General features: G+C 50.0%; 1 protein-coding gene across 1 annotated transcript in view; it reads right to left on the bottom strand.

Moving 5' to 3' along the window:
- Window positions 1-514: 514 nt before the first annotated feature.
- Window positions 515-17,253, bottom strand: part of HDGFL2 (HDGF like 2) — a 32,153-nt gene continuing 15,414 nt past the window's right edge. Inside the window, 11 exon segments of the mRNA XM_083483826.1 lie at window positions 515-2,845; window positions 3,275-3,407; window positions 5,048-5,267; window positions 5,569-5,670; window positions 6,916-6,986; window positions 7,119-7,189; window positions 8,180-8,277; window positions 8,966-9,245; window positions 11,337-11,415; window positions 13,774-13,936; window positions 15,799-15,870. Of these exon segments, the coding sequence (XP_083339952.1) occupies window positions 2,752-2,845; window positions 3,275-3,407; window positions 5,048-5,267; window positions 5,569-5,670; window positions 6,916-6,986; window positions 7,119-7,189; window positions 8,180-8,277; window positions 8,966-9,245; window positions 11,337-11,415; window positions 13,774-13,936; window positions 15,799-15,870 (1,383 nt within the window). The 3' untranslated portion in view covers window positions 515-2,751.

Raw genomic sequence — 17,253 nt, 5'->3', positions numbered from 1 at the left:
AACCAATCAGTAAACTCCAATAAGGCTATAGCACTGCTTACCACACCCCTTATGTTCTGCTTTCAAGAATTCTGCACCAAGGTTACTCCCTCCCAACACTCAGCAATAGAACTCTTCTTCAACCTGTATAAATTACGTAAATTAAACCAGTTCTCTTACCTTCCCTATTTTGTTCTTTTTTTCTGCAAGCTGTAAGGAACCACAGCAGGAACTGACCCATCCAGCCACTCTGGAAGTGGTATTTAGTAATTCCTCTTGCAGATGAAATTTGCTATTTCTTGCTTGGAAGCTTGCTTTAACAACAAAGGGTTGTCTCCAATGCCCGTCCTAATTTTAGCAGACCCGCCGAAATTAATGGGCACAGCTCAGTTAGGTTCATTAACTTCAATGGGTCTGCTCTAGCATTGGAAAAGACCCCAAACCTAAAAGGTGAGATATTTTGAAAGCATGATTCTGCAGCCAATTGAGCCGTTCACTCTCCTGTGTTCTACAACTGACAGTCAAAACACTCCTCTTTCTTATCAGACAGGAACATCTTTATTTCACGGTTTCCAAAAACAGAATGATGCTTCAGACAGTATTTCGGCAGTTTCATCCTCTAATCTGGATTCCGCCTGGATAAAGCAGTTTGGAATTAAGTCTGCTTCAGTTTTTTAAAAAACAGGAATAATCTGAAATTCACGCAGAGACACCCACAGCCTACTGTGCTCCAAAAAGCCAAGATTCTCTTCCACTAACCTAAGGAGAGAGAAAAAGAGAGACGCATGGAGGAACACAGAATTTGGAAGTCCCATGAGAAGGCGTGGCCAAAACAGCCAACCGGCACTCACAGAGTGCCCCGTTGTATTTTGGAATTTGCCAAATCGGTAGCAGGAGTGTCGAGCGAGTGGAAAATCAAGAGGACAGTGACATGTGAAGAATCTTTGCACCTGTGTGTGTGAAGGCTTTTGAGCCACGCTGTCACCTGCAGCCTTGGAAGAAAATCTGTGCTTTCTCAAACTGGCCTGCAAGGCACTGCTAAACGGAAGCCTCTATGATGAAATTGTCAAAGGGTGGGGGGTGGGGGGGAGAAGACAGGATAGATGACAGATGAGAGAGAGAGAAGCTGACCTGCCTTTTTTCTCCATACTTTGTCGCTCAATTGCTGCCCAAGGTAGTTGTTGGCACTAAGAACTGGTTGCAGAATTGACTGTGCCGCTTCAGATACCACTCTGAATGCTTCCCCTTGCCTAGTAAGCTAGGTAGCCAGTGTCCTCCATACTCCCCTGCGGGGTGTGTTTTCTACCTGCGGAGAGGTTTTTTGGTTTTGCTTTTTTTTTTAAGACATAAAAAGACCAACGGCACCATCCGCCCAATAACACAGCATTTGAGAAATGGAAATGCAAAACTGCTCAGCTAGTTTTGCACACACCAATGCGCTGCCTCTCCTCCCGATAGGGTTGAGACCAGTCTTGTGTTCAGGAGAATGAGATGGTAGGATTCTTTCAGGGGAACGCTTAGGGGGCAGTCGGACACAACCCACACAAGGAGTTTTGGCTAGGCCGAGGCTGAAAGGCCAACAGCCCAGCGTTCTAGCCAGGCACTCTGATATCTTTGAAGCAGTGCATGAGAGAATTATACTGTGCAGAAACTGACCCATATCAGCACAGTAACACTTCTTGAAAGGCCTCTCTATCGTGGCTGGAGAGGGGGGCGAACCAGCAACTATCGTAAGCAGCAGCGTCCCAGGAAGGAAGGGAGGCACAACGGTGACAAAAAAAAGAGAGAGAGCTGGGAAAACTCACCTAACACAACTCAGAATGGAGACAAAATCAAAGCTGGATGCCCTGCCAGGGCGACATAAGGAGAGAAGCCCAGCAGGATTTTACAATAGAGAAGGAGAACCTTTGGCCCTCCTAGATGTTGCTCAACTACAAATCCCATCAGCCCCAACGGCCCACATTGATGGAATCTGTAGTTCTGCAACATCTGGAGCAGCGAGTGATCACTACGCCTTGTTTGAAATGCAAAACAGTCCAGACCCTGCAGAAACAGAATTCGACAGGCGGCACCCTTGAAATCTGAAGCCACGGACCACCACAACCCTGGGGTGATTTAAACACAATCATTCCCTCCCCTCCATCTCTCTCGCTTTCCCCCCACCGAGAAGAGAGAAAAACTCTAAATAAAGAAGTTTGACAAGGATGAATGGCATTTTCTTTTCATTAAAAAACAACCCTTTATATATTCATTTCACGTCTGTTGAAATCACAAGAGTAAAAGGGGCAGGGTGGGTGGGTGGGGAGAGACTGGACAGAGAGTGGGGGAAATCAAAAACAGGGAACCAATACAAACATACATCGGTTGTGGGGCTGCCCCAGAAGTTCATAATCCTCCAAGGAGCGATAAGAGGACTGGGAAATGGGAGGGAGAGGAAGAGAAGAGGGCTCAGGGAGGAAGGGATATGACTTAGGAACAAGCTTCCCCAACCAGGTGCCCTCCAGGCACTGCTGGACTCCAACTCCCATGAGCCCCCAGCTAGCAGGGCCAACGGTCACGGGAGATGGGAGAAGAGGTCTAGGAAACGAAACGGAACCCGCACTCTGGGGGGCACCAAGTCAGGGAAGACCGGCCTAGAACGTCATCTACTGTGTGGCTTGGAAAAGCATCTCTGAAAGACAGGGCAAGGCAGAGACCTCGCCTCTCCGGGGGCTGCAAGCGTCACAACCCGTCCGGCGCTGCTTCTTCGCAGGGGCCTCCCCCCCCTCGGTTTCAGCTCCCGTCATCTTCCTCCACGGAGTCCGACTCCATGTGGATCGCCTCCCGTTCTGCTCCTGCCCGCTCCGTCGCAGAATAGTCTGGCGTTCTGCAGTAGCACAGAGAAGAAGGGGTTGGGAGACAAGGTGGGACAAGAACGATCTTCTACCACCCCGAGGCAGGAAAACCAAGGTTTGGGGGGGCAGGGGGACCCCTGAGGCGGCTCCGGGGCCCTGAGTTAGGTGGGCCAGGAGCCTGACTCTGGATAATGCATACTCCTCTGATTCTAATAAGGGTCTTTCCCCGTCCCTTGGAAAAATAACCTCATTCCGACTTCTGCCCAAGGCATGCAAGTTTGTCCAATTCTAAATTCCAAAATTGGGTTATATGGACTGCAGGGATTTTCTTTTAACACTCCCCACCCTGGGAAATTTCCCTGACTGCAGCACTTTTCAGTGGCAGCCTCTGGGGTGTGGCGGCACGTCACCTCCTAAGCAGCACAACCAAACCCACAAGAAAGGCCAGAAAGATCCCCTACTCGTTGTGGGTTTCTTCGGGGGAAGCCCCTCCCTTGACGTCCCCGGAAGTCCAATCTTCATCTCCGTCCTTGTTCTCTGTCACACCTTCAGCTTTCTGGGCTCCCGACTCCCCATTCACAGGAGCTGGGAGGTCTGGGGAAGAAAAGAGATGTCAACCCCCCGGGGCAAGAGAACAGGAAGGGGCAATCTGTTGCCAGGAGTGTGGGCCAGCAATTAAAAAAAACACGGCGTCAGTTAACTCTTTATTAAACAAAACAATGCAGCGCAGACCTAGTGATCACAGCAACTCTTCCCAGTAGGTCTTGCCCCAATGAGGCAATTGTGAGGACTTCCCACCGCTCTCTAAGGCTCCTCCTCCCCCAAGGTCTTTCCCAAGCAGCTGCAAATTGTGTCTGCGCACAACCAGCCTCTGCTCTGCTTTTTTTTAGTTTCGCTGTGTGTTCTAGAAGACCAAGGTGACGGGAGTAGCCAGGGGGGTGCAGCTGCAGCCCCTAAATCAAGTAAATTCAAACAGCGAAACTTAAAAAAAAAAAAAAAGCAGAGCAGAGGCTGGTTGTGAGCAGGCATGTTGCAGATAAATTGGTTCTGCCCCATCTAACATCCTACTCCCCCTAACATAAATCTTGGCTATGCCCATACCAGAGGGGAGGGGAGTTGGGTCACAGCTGGAGGGGAAAACTCTTTGGATTCTTCAGTGGCCGCCTCTCTGCCTCTTGGCCTCAAGTCTGAACTGCTCTCTGCCACAGCCTCTTCCTGCTCAGTAAACCCTGTTGCCTCTTCAATTTCTGGCACCTCCTCCTCTCATTCTTCTCCCTCTTCTCTCTCTGACAGCTCATCATCATCATCCCACAAAAAGGTAAAGGACCCCCGGGTGGTTAAGTCCAGTCAAAGGCGACTATGGGGTTGCAGCGCTCATCTTGCTTTCAGGCTGAGAGAGCCAGCATTTGTCCACAGACAGCTTTCTGGGTCATGTGCCCAGCAGGGCTAAATAGCTTCTGGCGCAACGGAACACAGTGATGGAAGCCAGAGCGCACAGATACGCCGTTTACCTTCCCGCAGCAGTACCTATTTATTTACATGCACTGGCGTGCTTTCGAACTGCTAGGTTGGCAGGAGCTGGGACAGAGCAATGGGAGCTCACTCAATCGCTAGGATTTGAACCGCCGACCTTCCGATCGGCAAATCCAAGAGGCTTAGTGGTTTAGACCACAATGTCACCTGCATCCCTATCATCATCCCACATCCATCCCCTGGCTTTGAGCCTTCTTCCCATGGGGTTTCCCCAGCTGGTGACTCCCACCACTCCCTCTGCATCCAGCCAGTCCCTGACATCTGTTATAAAAAAGATTAAGAAGAAGAAGAAGAAGAGGAGTTTGGATTTGATATCCCGCTTTATCACTACCCTAAGGAGTCTCAAAGCGGCTAACATTCTCCTTTCCCTTCCTCCCCCCACAACCAACACTCTGTGAGGTGAGTGGGGCTGAGAGACTTCAGAGAAGTGTGACTGGCCCAAGGTCACCCAGCAGCTGCAGGTGGAGGAGCGGAGACGCGAACCCGGTTCCCCAGATTACGAGTCTACCGCTCTCAACCACTACACCACACTAAGCTCCTCCCAGTTCCTCCACCATTTCCCACTTCGGCTACCTGGCTGTGAAGGATTGAGGAAGGCTGATCGAAGAGAGTGGGATCAATTTCCGAGTCCCTTCCCTGCCTGTCCCTCCCTCCCAGCCAACCCCACTCAAAGAGCGTCTCTCTTGCCCCCAGCTTCTTACCAGCACTCGTCTCTTCCTCGCCTGTCTCATTCTGCCTTTCTCCTTCAGGCAGCTTCTCCTTGCCTTTGTCCCCCTCCCCTTTGTCCTTCTCCTTCTCCGAATCAGTCCTGTTGACTTTCTGGTTCGCCCCGACCTTTGGCCCCAGGACGCGGGACTTCAGGCATGTGTAGACCTCGGCTGCCTTCTCCATCACTTCTTTGTTGGCCTTGTAACGCCGAATCTTATTACAAACAAACACAGCGTTTTAGACGCTTTCAAATTAGGCACGGTAGTGTAGATATAGAATGTAAAAGACAGTGGTACCTATTTATCTACTTGCACTGGCGTGCTTTCGAACTGCTAGGTTGGCAGGAGCTGGGACAGAGCAACAGGAGCTCACTCCGTTGCAGGGATTCGAACCGCCAACCTACCGATCGGTAAGCCCAAGAGGCTCAGTGGTTTAGACCACAGTGCCACCTGCGTCCTCACGGCTGTGCACAAGTAGTGGGGCCTCCCCAGTCCCACCCACCCCACCCTCCTACCTTTTTCAGAGTGGCCACGACATTTGTGTGTTTCTGGAGGATCTGAGAGGTGACTTGCAGGCTGCCCAGTTCTTCCAACGCACTCAGACACCTCTTGACGTCCTAGAGAAACAGGATTTTGGGCACAGTGACCATTTGGCCCACCGGAGCTTACACAAAAACTGCTTACACAGAATAATTATAATAACGACAAGAACAACAATAATTGTTCCAAAAGGACTGGGGCAAATTTATACTCTATATGAAAGAAAATTGCAAACAGTTGAATACGTTTGTAGGTTTAAGCTGAAATGTTTGGTAATGGGAAATTAGGGAGCTGATTTACTTATAAATAGGTGATTGTTAAAAGATTGATGTAAGGTAAAAAAGTGAACTTAGGAATGTGGAGAAATTGGTAGTGAGATACGGAAGTCTGTTAGAGGGAAGGAAGGATGTTGACGCTTTATTTAAGCAATGTCTTAAGTTATTTTTTGATACTGAAATGTAATAAAATATGGAAAACTTAATAAAAATTATATTAAAAAAAGAACAACAATAATGGTAATGGTGATGATTAGCCGCCCATCTAACTGGGTTGCTCCAGCTGCTCTTGATAGTTCCCGACAAAATATTTGAAACACCATAAAACATCAAACATTAAAAACTTCCCCATACAGGACTGACTTCAGATGTCTTCTAAAAGTTATATAGTTACTCATCTCCTTGACATTTGATGGGAGGGCATTCCACAGGGAGGGCGCCACTACTAAAAAGACCCTCTCTGCCTGGTTCCCTGTAACTTGGCTTCTCGCAGCGAGGGAACCACTAGAAGGTCCTCGGAGCTGGACCTCAGTGTCCAGGCAGAAAGATGGAGGTGGAGACGCTCCTTCAGTTAGACACTGTTTATACCATTAGAAGCATCACCTGGGGGTGTCCTGTTTCTCAGCCTGTACCAACTCAGAGTGCAGGTGGAAACTGAGGAGGGTTGTATTTCTGGATGTTCCACTGCAGTTCAGTGGATTGGAGAAGGGGGAAACAGTGGAACAAGAGACCCGTCCCCTCGGCTCCAAGACTGGGGGGACCTGCGGCCCTCCACTTGTGGATGCACCTACAACTGCCATCAGCCCCAATCAGCATGTCTAACGGTCAGGAATGGCAGGGGTTGGAATCCTGCACCATTTGGATAGCAAAAGGACCCCCACACCTGCCTCAGGTGGGCATCACAGAAGAGTTTTCCAGCAGCAGAAACGGCAAGCAAATCCTAAAGGCGGGCAGGAACATGCAGGCAAGCCCGGGACTTGTAAGGAGAGCTTTCCGGGGGGGGGGGGGGGGGGAACAGGCTCAAAGGAGAGAGGGGCTCCAGCTTACCGGATTGTCGACTTTCAGAGCAAACTTGATCTCGCTGTGCAACTTCTGGAGTTTCTCCTCGATCGTGGGTTCTGCAGACAGCGCAAAGGTTTTTTGAAAGCCGGGAAAAGCATGTCACTTCCTCGCCTACCAACCCCATCACCAAAGCAAACTCATGCTCCAGTCACATACCCTTTTCCAGCCAGTTTTTTGTTTTTTTTTACCTTTTTTCTTCTCCACCCTCCTTTCAGGGAGCACCTCTGACTTTTTCCGGCCTCGTTCTGCTTTCAAAGCTCTAGAGACAGAAGAAAAAGAAGGTAAGAAGCAGAACTGGTGCTAAGAAGAAGGCTGTGTCTACTCCATGACTGGGGGGAAACCTGCAAACGGGCAACCCAAAATTTCAAGGCCTGAAAGCTAGTTGGTTTGACTACTGCAACGTGCAATAGGCTGCCCTTGAAGGTGGTCCAGAAACTGGAGCTAACAAAGAACTGGCTGCAAGACTCTAAACTGGGACTGCTCTTGCTGGGCACATTCCTTGCCAGTAATAAAAGGACTTCACTTGTCACCAAACTGTTTCCAAGCCCGATTCAAGACCCAGGCGCTGAACTTTAAGGATCCGAATGATATGGATGGGCCCATAAATAGGCAAGGGAAAGTTGCACTGACAAATTCAGTTCTCAATGTGTTTGGAGGAAACGTAAGCTTAATGCTTGGCACTAGTTTTCTCTCCCAGATCACTACAGAAGTTCTCCCTAGGTATGCTGTGATCTGCCCTGAAATTTACGGATGAAGGGTGGCACACTAAAATGAGGAAGAGAAAAGTTGCCCCAAGCAGTTTAATCAAGCTACATTAAACCTCCCTCCTCAAAGCATGTTGGGAACTGACTCAGGTATACTAGGCTGAGGTATACGGCTTCAGCCCAGTAGACCTGTAGGAGCGTCTCTACCCCCATCGTTCAGCCCAGACAACTGAGGTCCAGCTCTGATGGCCTTCTGGTTGTTCCCTCCCTGCGAGAAGTGAGGTTACAGGGAACCAGGCAGAGGGCCTTCTCGGTGGTGGCACCCTCCCTGTGGAACGCCCTCCCATCAGATGTCAAGGAAATAAGCAACTATCTGACTTTTAGGAGACATCTGAAGGCAGCCCTGTTTAGGGAAGTTTTTAATGTCTGATGTTCTATCATGTTTTTAATATTCTGTTGGGAGCCGCCCAGAGTGGCTCGGGAAATCCAGGTAGATGGGCGGGGTATAAATAATAAATTTATGATTATTATTATTATTATATAACCTGTTCCGGGTCTTCTCTTCTCCTTGGCCCCTCTTCTCCTTTTGACTCTGTTTCCTCGAGATCTCGGAGGACTGCTGCTTCTTCAGGGGCTTTTTCACCTGGAGGGGGGAAGAAAACGAGAATGTCACAAGATAGGCTATCACGTCCCAGTGAAAAACCTCCCAGGCTTCCCCTGCTCTTTGATCTTTGCAGGGCTATGGTAAAATAGCTGCTTTCCTATGTACAAGATCAGGACTGCAATGCCTCAAAGGACCGCCACTCCCTCTATGAACTAGCCCAGACACTTCCGTCGTCATCTGAGGCCCAGCAAGGCAAGAGAACGGGCCTTTTCAGTGGTCTCACTGCAGGGACGCGGGTGGCGCTGTGGGTTAAACCACAGAGCCTAGGACCTGCCGATCAGAAGGTCAGCGGTTCGAATCCCCGTGACGGGGTGAGCTCCCATTGCTCGGTCCCTGCTCCTGCCAACCTAGCAGTTCAAAAGCACATCAAAGTGCAAGTAGATAAATAGGTACCACTCCGGTGGGAAGGTAAACGGCGTTTCTGTGCACTACTCTGGTTTGCCAGAAGCGGCTTAGTCTTGCTGGCCACACGACACAGAAGCTGTACGCCGGCTCCCTCGGCCAATAAAGCGAGATGAGAACCGCAACCCCAGAGTCAGTCACGACTGGACCTAATGGTCAGGGATCCCTTTACATCATCATCATCATCATCATCATCATCATTATTAGATGAAGTTCAGCCTGGCCCCTTTCCCAGGGTGCTCCCATCCCTGCCTTGCCAGCTCACCTCTTTCTCCACTTCTGAGTCGGAAGACGATGGGGCCTTGGGCCGCCCCTTCTTGCTCTTCTTAGGGACCTCGTTGTCCACACTGCTGTCGCTGTCTGAGTGCTCCACCTCCCCCTTCTCGGCCTTCTCCTTTTTCCGCTCCTTCTCTTCCCGCTCCTGCTCCCGGAGGCGGCGCAGCTCCTCCTCCTGCTCGCGCTTCCGCTTCTCCTCCAGCTCCCGGCGGCGCTCCTCATCGCGGCGCTTCCACTCACTGATGCGGTCCACGTCGCTGTCACTGTCGCTGGGAGGGGAAGCAGGCAAGGAAAGAGACAATAAATGACTGTGGGCGAATCGGGGTGCGAGCTCCCGGCTCCTCCCGAGCGCCAGACTTGTTAAAAAGATTGAACGGTGCCTTGATGTGGCGACCGTGGCAAGCAACATCATTGAATGTCCTGCATAAATGCTACCAGTCTGTCCTTTATTTCAGTTGCCTCCACTGCTTGGTCCCTAGCTCAGAGAGGGCTGAGAGGTAAGAGGTGAACTTGTTCAGACAGAGAGAGCGGAAAGATATACATTTGTGGCCGCATATATGTGTGCATTTTCTTCCTCTAATCTGGATTCCGCCTGGATAAAGCAGTTTGGAATTAAGCCTGCTTTAGTTGTTAAAATAACAGTAATACAGTGGTATCTCAGGTTACATGCGCTTCAGGTTACAGACTCTGCTAACCCAGAAATAGTACCTCGGGTTAAGAACTTTGCTTCAGGATGAGAACAGAAATCGTGCTCCGGCGGCGCGGCGGCAGCAGGAGGCCCCATTAGCTAAAGTGGTGCTTCACGTTAAGAACAGTTTCAGGTTAAGAACGGACCTCCAGAACGAATTAAGTACTTTACCCGAGGCACCACTGTTATCTGAAACTCACGCAGAGACCCCCACAACCCTACTGTGCTCCAAAAAGCCAAGACTCTCTTCCACTAACCTAAGGAGAGAGAAAAAGAGAGGTGCACGGAGGAACACAGAATTTGTAAGTCCCATGAGAAGGCGTGGCCCAAGCTACCTCAACCTCGGCCTTCCAGATGTTTTGAGACTACAATTCCCAGCATCCCTGACCACTGGTCCTGCTAGCTAGGGATCATGGGAGTTGTAGGCCAAAAAAAACATCCGGAGGGCCGAGATTAAGGAAGCCTGGCGTGGCCACAACAGCCAACCGGCACTCACAGACTGCCCTGTTGCATTTTGGAATTTGCCAAATCAGTAGCAGGAGTGGCGAGCGAGTGGAAAATCAACAAGACAGTGACATGTGAAGAAACGGCCACTTTGCACCTGTGTGTGAAGGCTTTTGAGCCACGCTGTCACCCGCAGCCGGGGGGGGGGGGGAGAGCAGGAAGAAAAATCTGTGCTTTCTCAAACTGGCCTGCAAGGCACTGCTAAACGGAAGCCTCTATGATGCATTTGTCAATGGGCAGGGGAGAGGAGACAGGATGGATGAGAGAGAATAATAATAATAATAATAATAGTAACAATAATAATAATTTATTTGTACCCCACCCATCTGGCTGGGTCTCCCCAGCCACTCTGGGCAGCTTCCAACAAAGATTAAAAATACATTAAAATGTCACACATTAAAAACTTCCACGAGCCTTCAGATGTCTTCTAAATGTCAGGTAGTTGTTTATCTCTTTGACATCTGGTGGGAGGGCGTTCCACAGGGCAGGCGCCACTACCAAGAAGGCCCTCTGCCTGGTTCCCTGTAGCTTTGCTTCTCGCAGTGAGGGAACTGCCAGAAGGCCCATGGAGTGAGACCTCAGTGTCCAGGCAGAATGCTGGGGGTGGAGATGCTCCTCCAGGTATACTGGGCCGAGGCCGTTGAGGGCTTTAAAGGTCAACACCAACATTTTGAATTGTGGTCGTAAACGCACAGGCAGGCAGGCAAGAACACTTCCTGACCTGCCTCTCCAGCGCTTCTCCATACTTTGTGAGAGGAAGAGGTGCACTTGTGCAGAGAGAGAGAGTGGAAATATATAACGTATATTTGTGGCTGCATATACCTGAGTGTTTGTGTGTGTAAAAGAGAGCGGGAAAGAGGAATGTTCTCTGTTGTTATCAGACACCAATAGCACTTAGTGTGTGTGACTAATCACTGTGTGAACGCCAGAGTCAGGACCAGCAGGACATAGGGGATTTCCCAACAAGCACAACGTTATCAGGAGGATCTCCCAAATTCTGTGCTATGCCATCGCACCCCCAACAGCCACTTTGCAATTGATGCCCACGGCACCTTCTCTACACTCGAGAGGTGCCTGCTAGTCCGAGGAGGTTATAGGACCCTAGCTCTAGGATCCCGCATTAAGCAGCGATGGCCGCAGTGCTCTCGACAGCCCCACCTTCGCTCACCTGTCGCTGCTGGAGCTGCTAGGAAGCCTCTCTGCCTTAGGTTTCCTCCCGCGAGGCTTCGGGGGCGGCTTTTCTGCTGCTGCCGGGGGGAGAGGAAGGAGTCGAGAATTAGCTATAGCCATCGCCTAGCCACCCAGTTCCTCAAGAGAAGCAACCCGCCCGCATCCCATGGAAAAAGCTGCAGGCTTTTCTTGCGACTCGGGGAAGGGCATTTGCGACACAGGAACTCGGCTGCGGCAGAGGGGGAGAAGGGAAGCAGGGCTGCTCCTTTCCTCGAACCCCTTCCATTTGGACTGGGCATTGCAGGTGCCCGAGTTTGCTTCCGTGGCGCTGTGGGTTAAACCACAGAGCCTAGGACTTGCCGATCAGAAGGTCGGCGGTTTGAATCCCTGTGACGGAGTAAGCTCCCGTTGCTCGGTCCCTGCTCCTGCCAACCTAGCAGTTCGAAAGCTCGTCAAAGTACAAATAGATAAATAGGTACCGCTCCGGCGGGAAGGTAAACGGCGTTTCCATGCGCTGCTCTGGTTGGCCAGAAGCGGCTTAGTCCTGCTGGCCACATGACCCGGAAGCTGTATGCCGGCTCCCTCGGCCAGTAAAGCGAGATGAGCGCCGCAACCCCACAGTCGGTCATGACTGGACCTAACGGTCAGGGGTCCCTTTACCCTACTCTTCCCTTTGCACCGTGCATGTAGACCATTAAGCTTGAGAGGGAACAATCTGTCTTATTGATGTAAAAATGCTTCCAATGTGTGAGGGAACCAGCGGATAGGAAGCGTTCTGCTAGATCAGTCCAGTCCGGCAAGCCCTCAGCTTACACAGGGGTTACGTTCTGGGGGCCGCGCCTACAGCCAAAATTGCGTATAGTCAAAACACATTGGGTGCAATGTGCCCAAGCCTTTTTCCTCGGGCGCCTGGCCTCTTTCCACCCTCTTTTTTAATTTTATTTTTTTTGCCAAGTGCATAAAGCTGGATGTGCGCAAGTTGTGGGCTTACTGTTCCCTGTTTCTAGTGCCTCTAGTCGTCCCGCAAACAGGGAGAGAAACAGTCAGGGAGTAGGCACTCGGGTGTCTACTGAAGCACACACTTGCTTACACAAGCATTCTCTTGATCCCTTGAGAAGGATCTCCTGGTTTTAGCCTTATTCTTACCATACAGTTCTATGGTGCATTTGAGATTTCATACTTTGCAAACAGCTCAGAAGACAGCCTAGGCATTAGGCAGTATGTAAATCAATAAACAGAAGCAGCAGCCGTAGTGCTGGTATAGTAGCAATGATAACAGGTTATTTACTTCTGAGTTTTCCGTCTGTTTTTTACGCACCAGAAGGTTTGTAATCTCCTCCTCTTTCCCTCACAAGGACAAATGTGCCCGATGAACTCATGGCATGCTACAGCAGACCCAGGGGGCAATATTCATTGAGCTTGCCCTCCCCAGATCTGCTTCAGAGGGTTGGGAGGGCCCACAGAACGGGGGGGGGGCAGGGGAGGGGAAATATTTTGTCACGCAAGAAGAAATCTTTGTCAGGAAAGGAATAGGTTGCTTGGCAATACAATGGAAGGAATATAAGAAATGATCAATTGACATGCCAATTGACACCGCACCCAACCTGGAAATGACTTTAAAAATGGCAAAAAACAGCCCAAAAAGAGCCCAGAAAGGGCAAAAAAGGCACGAAAGGAGCACCCGGCAATCCCACAAGACTTTGCAAGTGCAATCCTGAGAGCCTTTGCAACAGATCAGTGAAGAGTTGGGAGTCTGAGCAAGGAGGTTTGGAGGGAGTGGTTGTGGCAGAGCTTGGCCAGCCTGGTAAGCGCTGCTGGGTTTTTAAAGGGGGTTTCCAAGGGTTTCCAGAGGTTCAGAGGGCGTTTGCAGGCTTTTCCAACGGTGTTTCCAAATACATGCCATTTCACCGGCGAGCCGTAATCCCCTGTGCAGGGGAGTTGCCCGCACAGCATAGCATTAAAGGCAAATGTTTCGCCGGCAGCACAAGGCTTTCCGCTTGCACAGTGGAACGTTCACCCGCCCCCCCACAAGTCTGCCCGGAAGACTTGACTGACAGCACACATGGAGGAGAGGGCAAGAAATCCTGTTGCACAAACAGAAAGCCTTGTGCGCAAGTGGGACTAGCATGGGCCGCAACCTAACATCCCACAGTTCTCTCTTGCTCAGCAGGGATGTGGAGGTGGGAAGCACGACAAGTCACAGAGCAGCTGCTGGCACTGCTGGGAGCTGAAGTCCCAAACAGCTGGACGTAGCAGCCTGCAAGAGCCAGGTTTAACCCTAACATGGGGGGGGGGGCTGCTGAAGAAGAAGCACCTATTTCATGCCAAGACAGCCAAAGAAGATTTTTGAAGGCATCAACTCACCCTTCGGACAAAAACACACAACACACACCCATAAACGGGCCGAGCTACGGGAAGAAAACCAGGTCGCCTACCCGGCTTCCGTCCCCGGGAGGGCTTCTTGACGGACTCGTCCGAGTTGGAGTCGGAATCAGATTTGGGTGTGGGAGCCTTGGCATTCTCTCGGTCGTCATCGTCCTCCTCCTCCTCTTCCTCCGAATCAGCCTTGGCATCCGAGTCGGAGCCCGATTCGATTTTCTGCCAAGACACAACACGATGCAATGAGACCCCTACCAGGCCAGAGCATGTGTGTGCCTCCCTGGCCAATGATCGATCAGGGCGTGTCCAGAGGAGGGCAACCAAAATGGTCAAAGGCCTGGAAACGATGCCTTATGAGGAACGGCTAAGGGAGCTGGGCATGTTTAGCCTGGATAAGAAGAGGAGGTTAAGGGGTGATATGATAGCCATGTTCAAATATATAAAAGGATGTCACATAGAGGAGGGAGAAAGGTTGTTTTCTGCTGCTCCAGAGAAGCGGACACGGAGCAATGGATCCCAACTACAAGAAAGAAGATTCCACCTAAACATTAGGAAGAACTTCCTGACAGTAAGAGCTGTTCGACAGTGGAATTTGCTGCCAAGGAGTGTGGTGGAGTCTCCTCCTTTGGAGGTCTTTAAGCAGAGGCTTGACAACCATATGTCAGGAGTGCTCTGATGGTGTTTCCTGCTTGGCAGGGGGTTGGACTCGATGGCCCTTGTGGTCTCTTCCAACTCTATGATTCTATGATTCTAGGGCACGAAAGGAACAGGGTCAACTTGCCCACCACTCGGCAGCTGTGTTCCAAAATCTCCTGCATCCTAGTTCGACGGACCGCTAACCACTACACCACAGTGGCTTTCCTAGGGTCCTTCTGGGTCATTCCATGCCACGTGCTCCAATGACTTTCACCTTACCATTTTATATTGGTTTCAGTTTCCTAAAAGTAGTATAAGAGAAGTTCCCAAATCTCAGTTTTAATTTCTTTATCTCACCCTGTTATTGAGTTACGAGGGTTTGAAATTTCAAAAAAACACACCCAAAAAACCTGACAATTTTGGTCTTGCTAGACTACACAAAAACCTTCAAAGCTCAGGCCAGAACTGAGATACAGTCAAACCTCGGTTGTTGAATGTAATCCATTCCGGAAGAGAGAGATAAAACTTTATTCACATTAGCCAATGGCCATAGCAACAATAAAACATTACAGTACACGCAAAAAAAGAAATTTGGTATAAAAGCACAATTTAAAGTTCTGAATCAGCAGTCAGTTAGTGGCCCTTATTCTGATTGAATCATAGAATCATAGAGTTGGAAGAGACCACAAGGGCCATCGAGTCCAACCTCCTGCCAAGCAGGAAACATAGCAGATTGCCCCTGCTATGAACCTAGCAACCTTTGCTGTTATCTGCTCATTTTGATCTGATAGAAGAAAGGACATTGGGAATCCGTTCTGGAAGCCCATTTGGCTTCCGAAATGTTCGACAACTGAGGCGCAGCTTCCGACTGGATGAAGGAGCTTCCTGAACTAAGGCCGAAGCTGCGTCAGATGTTCGGCTTCCGAAAAACTTTCAAAAACCGGAACGTTTACTTCCGGGGTTTTCGGCGTTTGGGATCAGAGGTTTGACAGCATTTCAAAACTAAAAATACCAATCTCTTCAAAACTTCATGGGTTTGAATACGGTATGTCACATGATGGACTTTAAATTTTAAATGTAAATTTTACAAATTTTAAAAGCGATTTTTAAAAATGGAATATGATTTTAGAATCCCCCCCAAAGGATTATTTCATATGTCTAAGAGCTCCCTGCCAAATTTCATCTTGGAATCTCAATGAGATCACATTTTTTTAAAAAAATATTTTGCGCACCCACGCCTGCCTTACTGGGTTCTACTTAGGATAAATGGGTCTTCTTGGGAGTGAAATGTAACAGAATAAGCAATACTTCAAACCATAGCATCAGTTACTTCAGGCATTTCTTTAAAAAGCTGTTCGATTAAAAGGTTATCTGAAAAGCTGGTCAGGCTTCTCTTTTAAAAACAGGCTCCCAAGCGAGGCCTTTGTATTTAAAGGGCCCTTTACCTTTTTCTTCCAGCCGCCTGCAGCCGCCCTTCGTGGAGCCCTTGGCGGAGGCTTCTTCTCTGGAGTGAAGTCCTGCAAAGGGAGACACAGGAATTTAGGTGTGAGGCCAAACCCCCCTGACCTGTCACAGGGGAAGAGGGAAATATTCTAGTTTTTTTAAAGCAGTCTACACGGGAACCTTTTAAGCAGGAAAGCCACCTGATTTCGGGCGCGAAACTAGATTCACAGACTGATCAGAACCATTATCCCAACTTGACGGGCATAGAAAATGGGCACAGCTGGGCCTAAAGGCCATGTTCCTCTATGCAGAGCTCAGGTGCCTACAAGGTAAGCACAGTGCCAATCGCAACAGCAGTAGCTGGAGTAACACCAGCCTAATTCACAAATTCTCCGCTTTGCAGGGCTGCTTTGCAGGGGGGCTGGACGGGATGATGTCCAGGGTCCCTTCCAACTGCAAAATTCTGGCGGGGGAGAGTTCAGATGCAGGATCGTGCCTCCTGCACCCGCCCCAACTATCCCCCGAAACAGGAGCCACCTTAATACAATAATTAATTAATTATTGTACCTCGCCCATCTGACTGGGTTGCCCTAGCCACTCTAGGAGCCATGGCAATAGGTAAAAGGTAAACGTAAAGGACCCCTGGACGGTTAAGTCCAGTCAAAGGCGACTATGGGGTTGTGGCGCTCATCTCACTTTTAGGCCGAGGGAGCCGGCGTTTGTCCGCAGACAGCTTTCCGGGTCATGTGGCCAGCAGGACTGAACTGCTTCTGGTGCACGGAGGACCGTGACAAGTGCCAGAGTGAACGAAAATGACGTTTACCTTCCCGCCGCAGTGGTACCTATTTATTTACTTGCACTGGCGTGCTTTTGAACTGCTAGGTTGGCAGGAGCTGGGACAGAGCAACAGGAGCTCACCCCATCGCAGGGATTTGAACCACTGACCTTCTTATCAGCAAGCCCAAGTGCAGGCGTCAGCAACCTAACGCCCATGGGCCACAAGCGGCCCACAGGGGTCGTTTAACTGGCCCACGAGCCACCCCTGAACCGAGCCGCCCGCTTGGTGAGTCTCCGTCCACTGCGTTAAACTGGCACAACACGGCACGGGGACTCACTTCTGTGCAGACACCGGAAATCACGGAGGCGCACACTCACGCACAATTAGCACTCTGCTAGAGTGAACCGGCTGAGGTGAGGTAAACCTTGCCACCCCCTGCCCAAGAGGCTCAGGGATTTAGACCACAGCGCCACCCGCCATCCATTCATAAGAATACAAAGTCTTACTATCCTCTATTTTTTACTTAACACAATGCCTATACCGGTTGTTTGTAATAAAACCTCTGAGCTGTTTACAATGTACCATATTTTCCCATGTATCAGACGCCTCTTGTTTTGGGGGACTCCAAATCAAGAAAATGGAGGGAGATTGTATCCGTGTGTAAGGCGATCCCCAATTT

This window comes from Podarcis liolepis (genome assembly GCF_965112155.1).
Source record: "Podarcis liolepis genome assembly, chromosome: 18".
Lineage (NCBI taxonomy): Eukaryota > Metazoa > Chordata > Lepidosauria > Squamata > Lacertidae > Podarcis > Podarcis liolepis.
The sequence above is the reverse complement of the archived record's forward strand: the minus strand, read 5'-3'. Positions and strand labels throughout refer to the sequence as shown.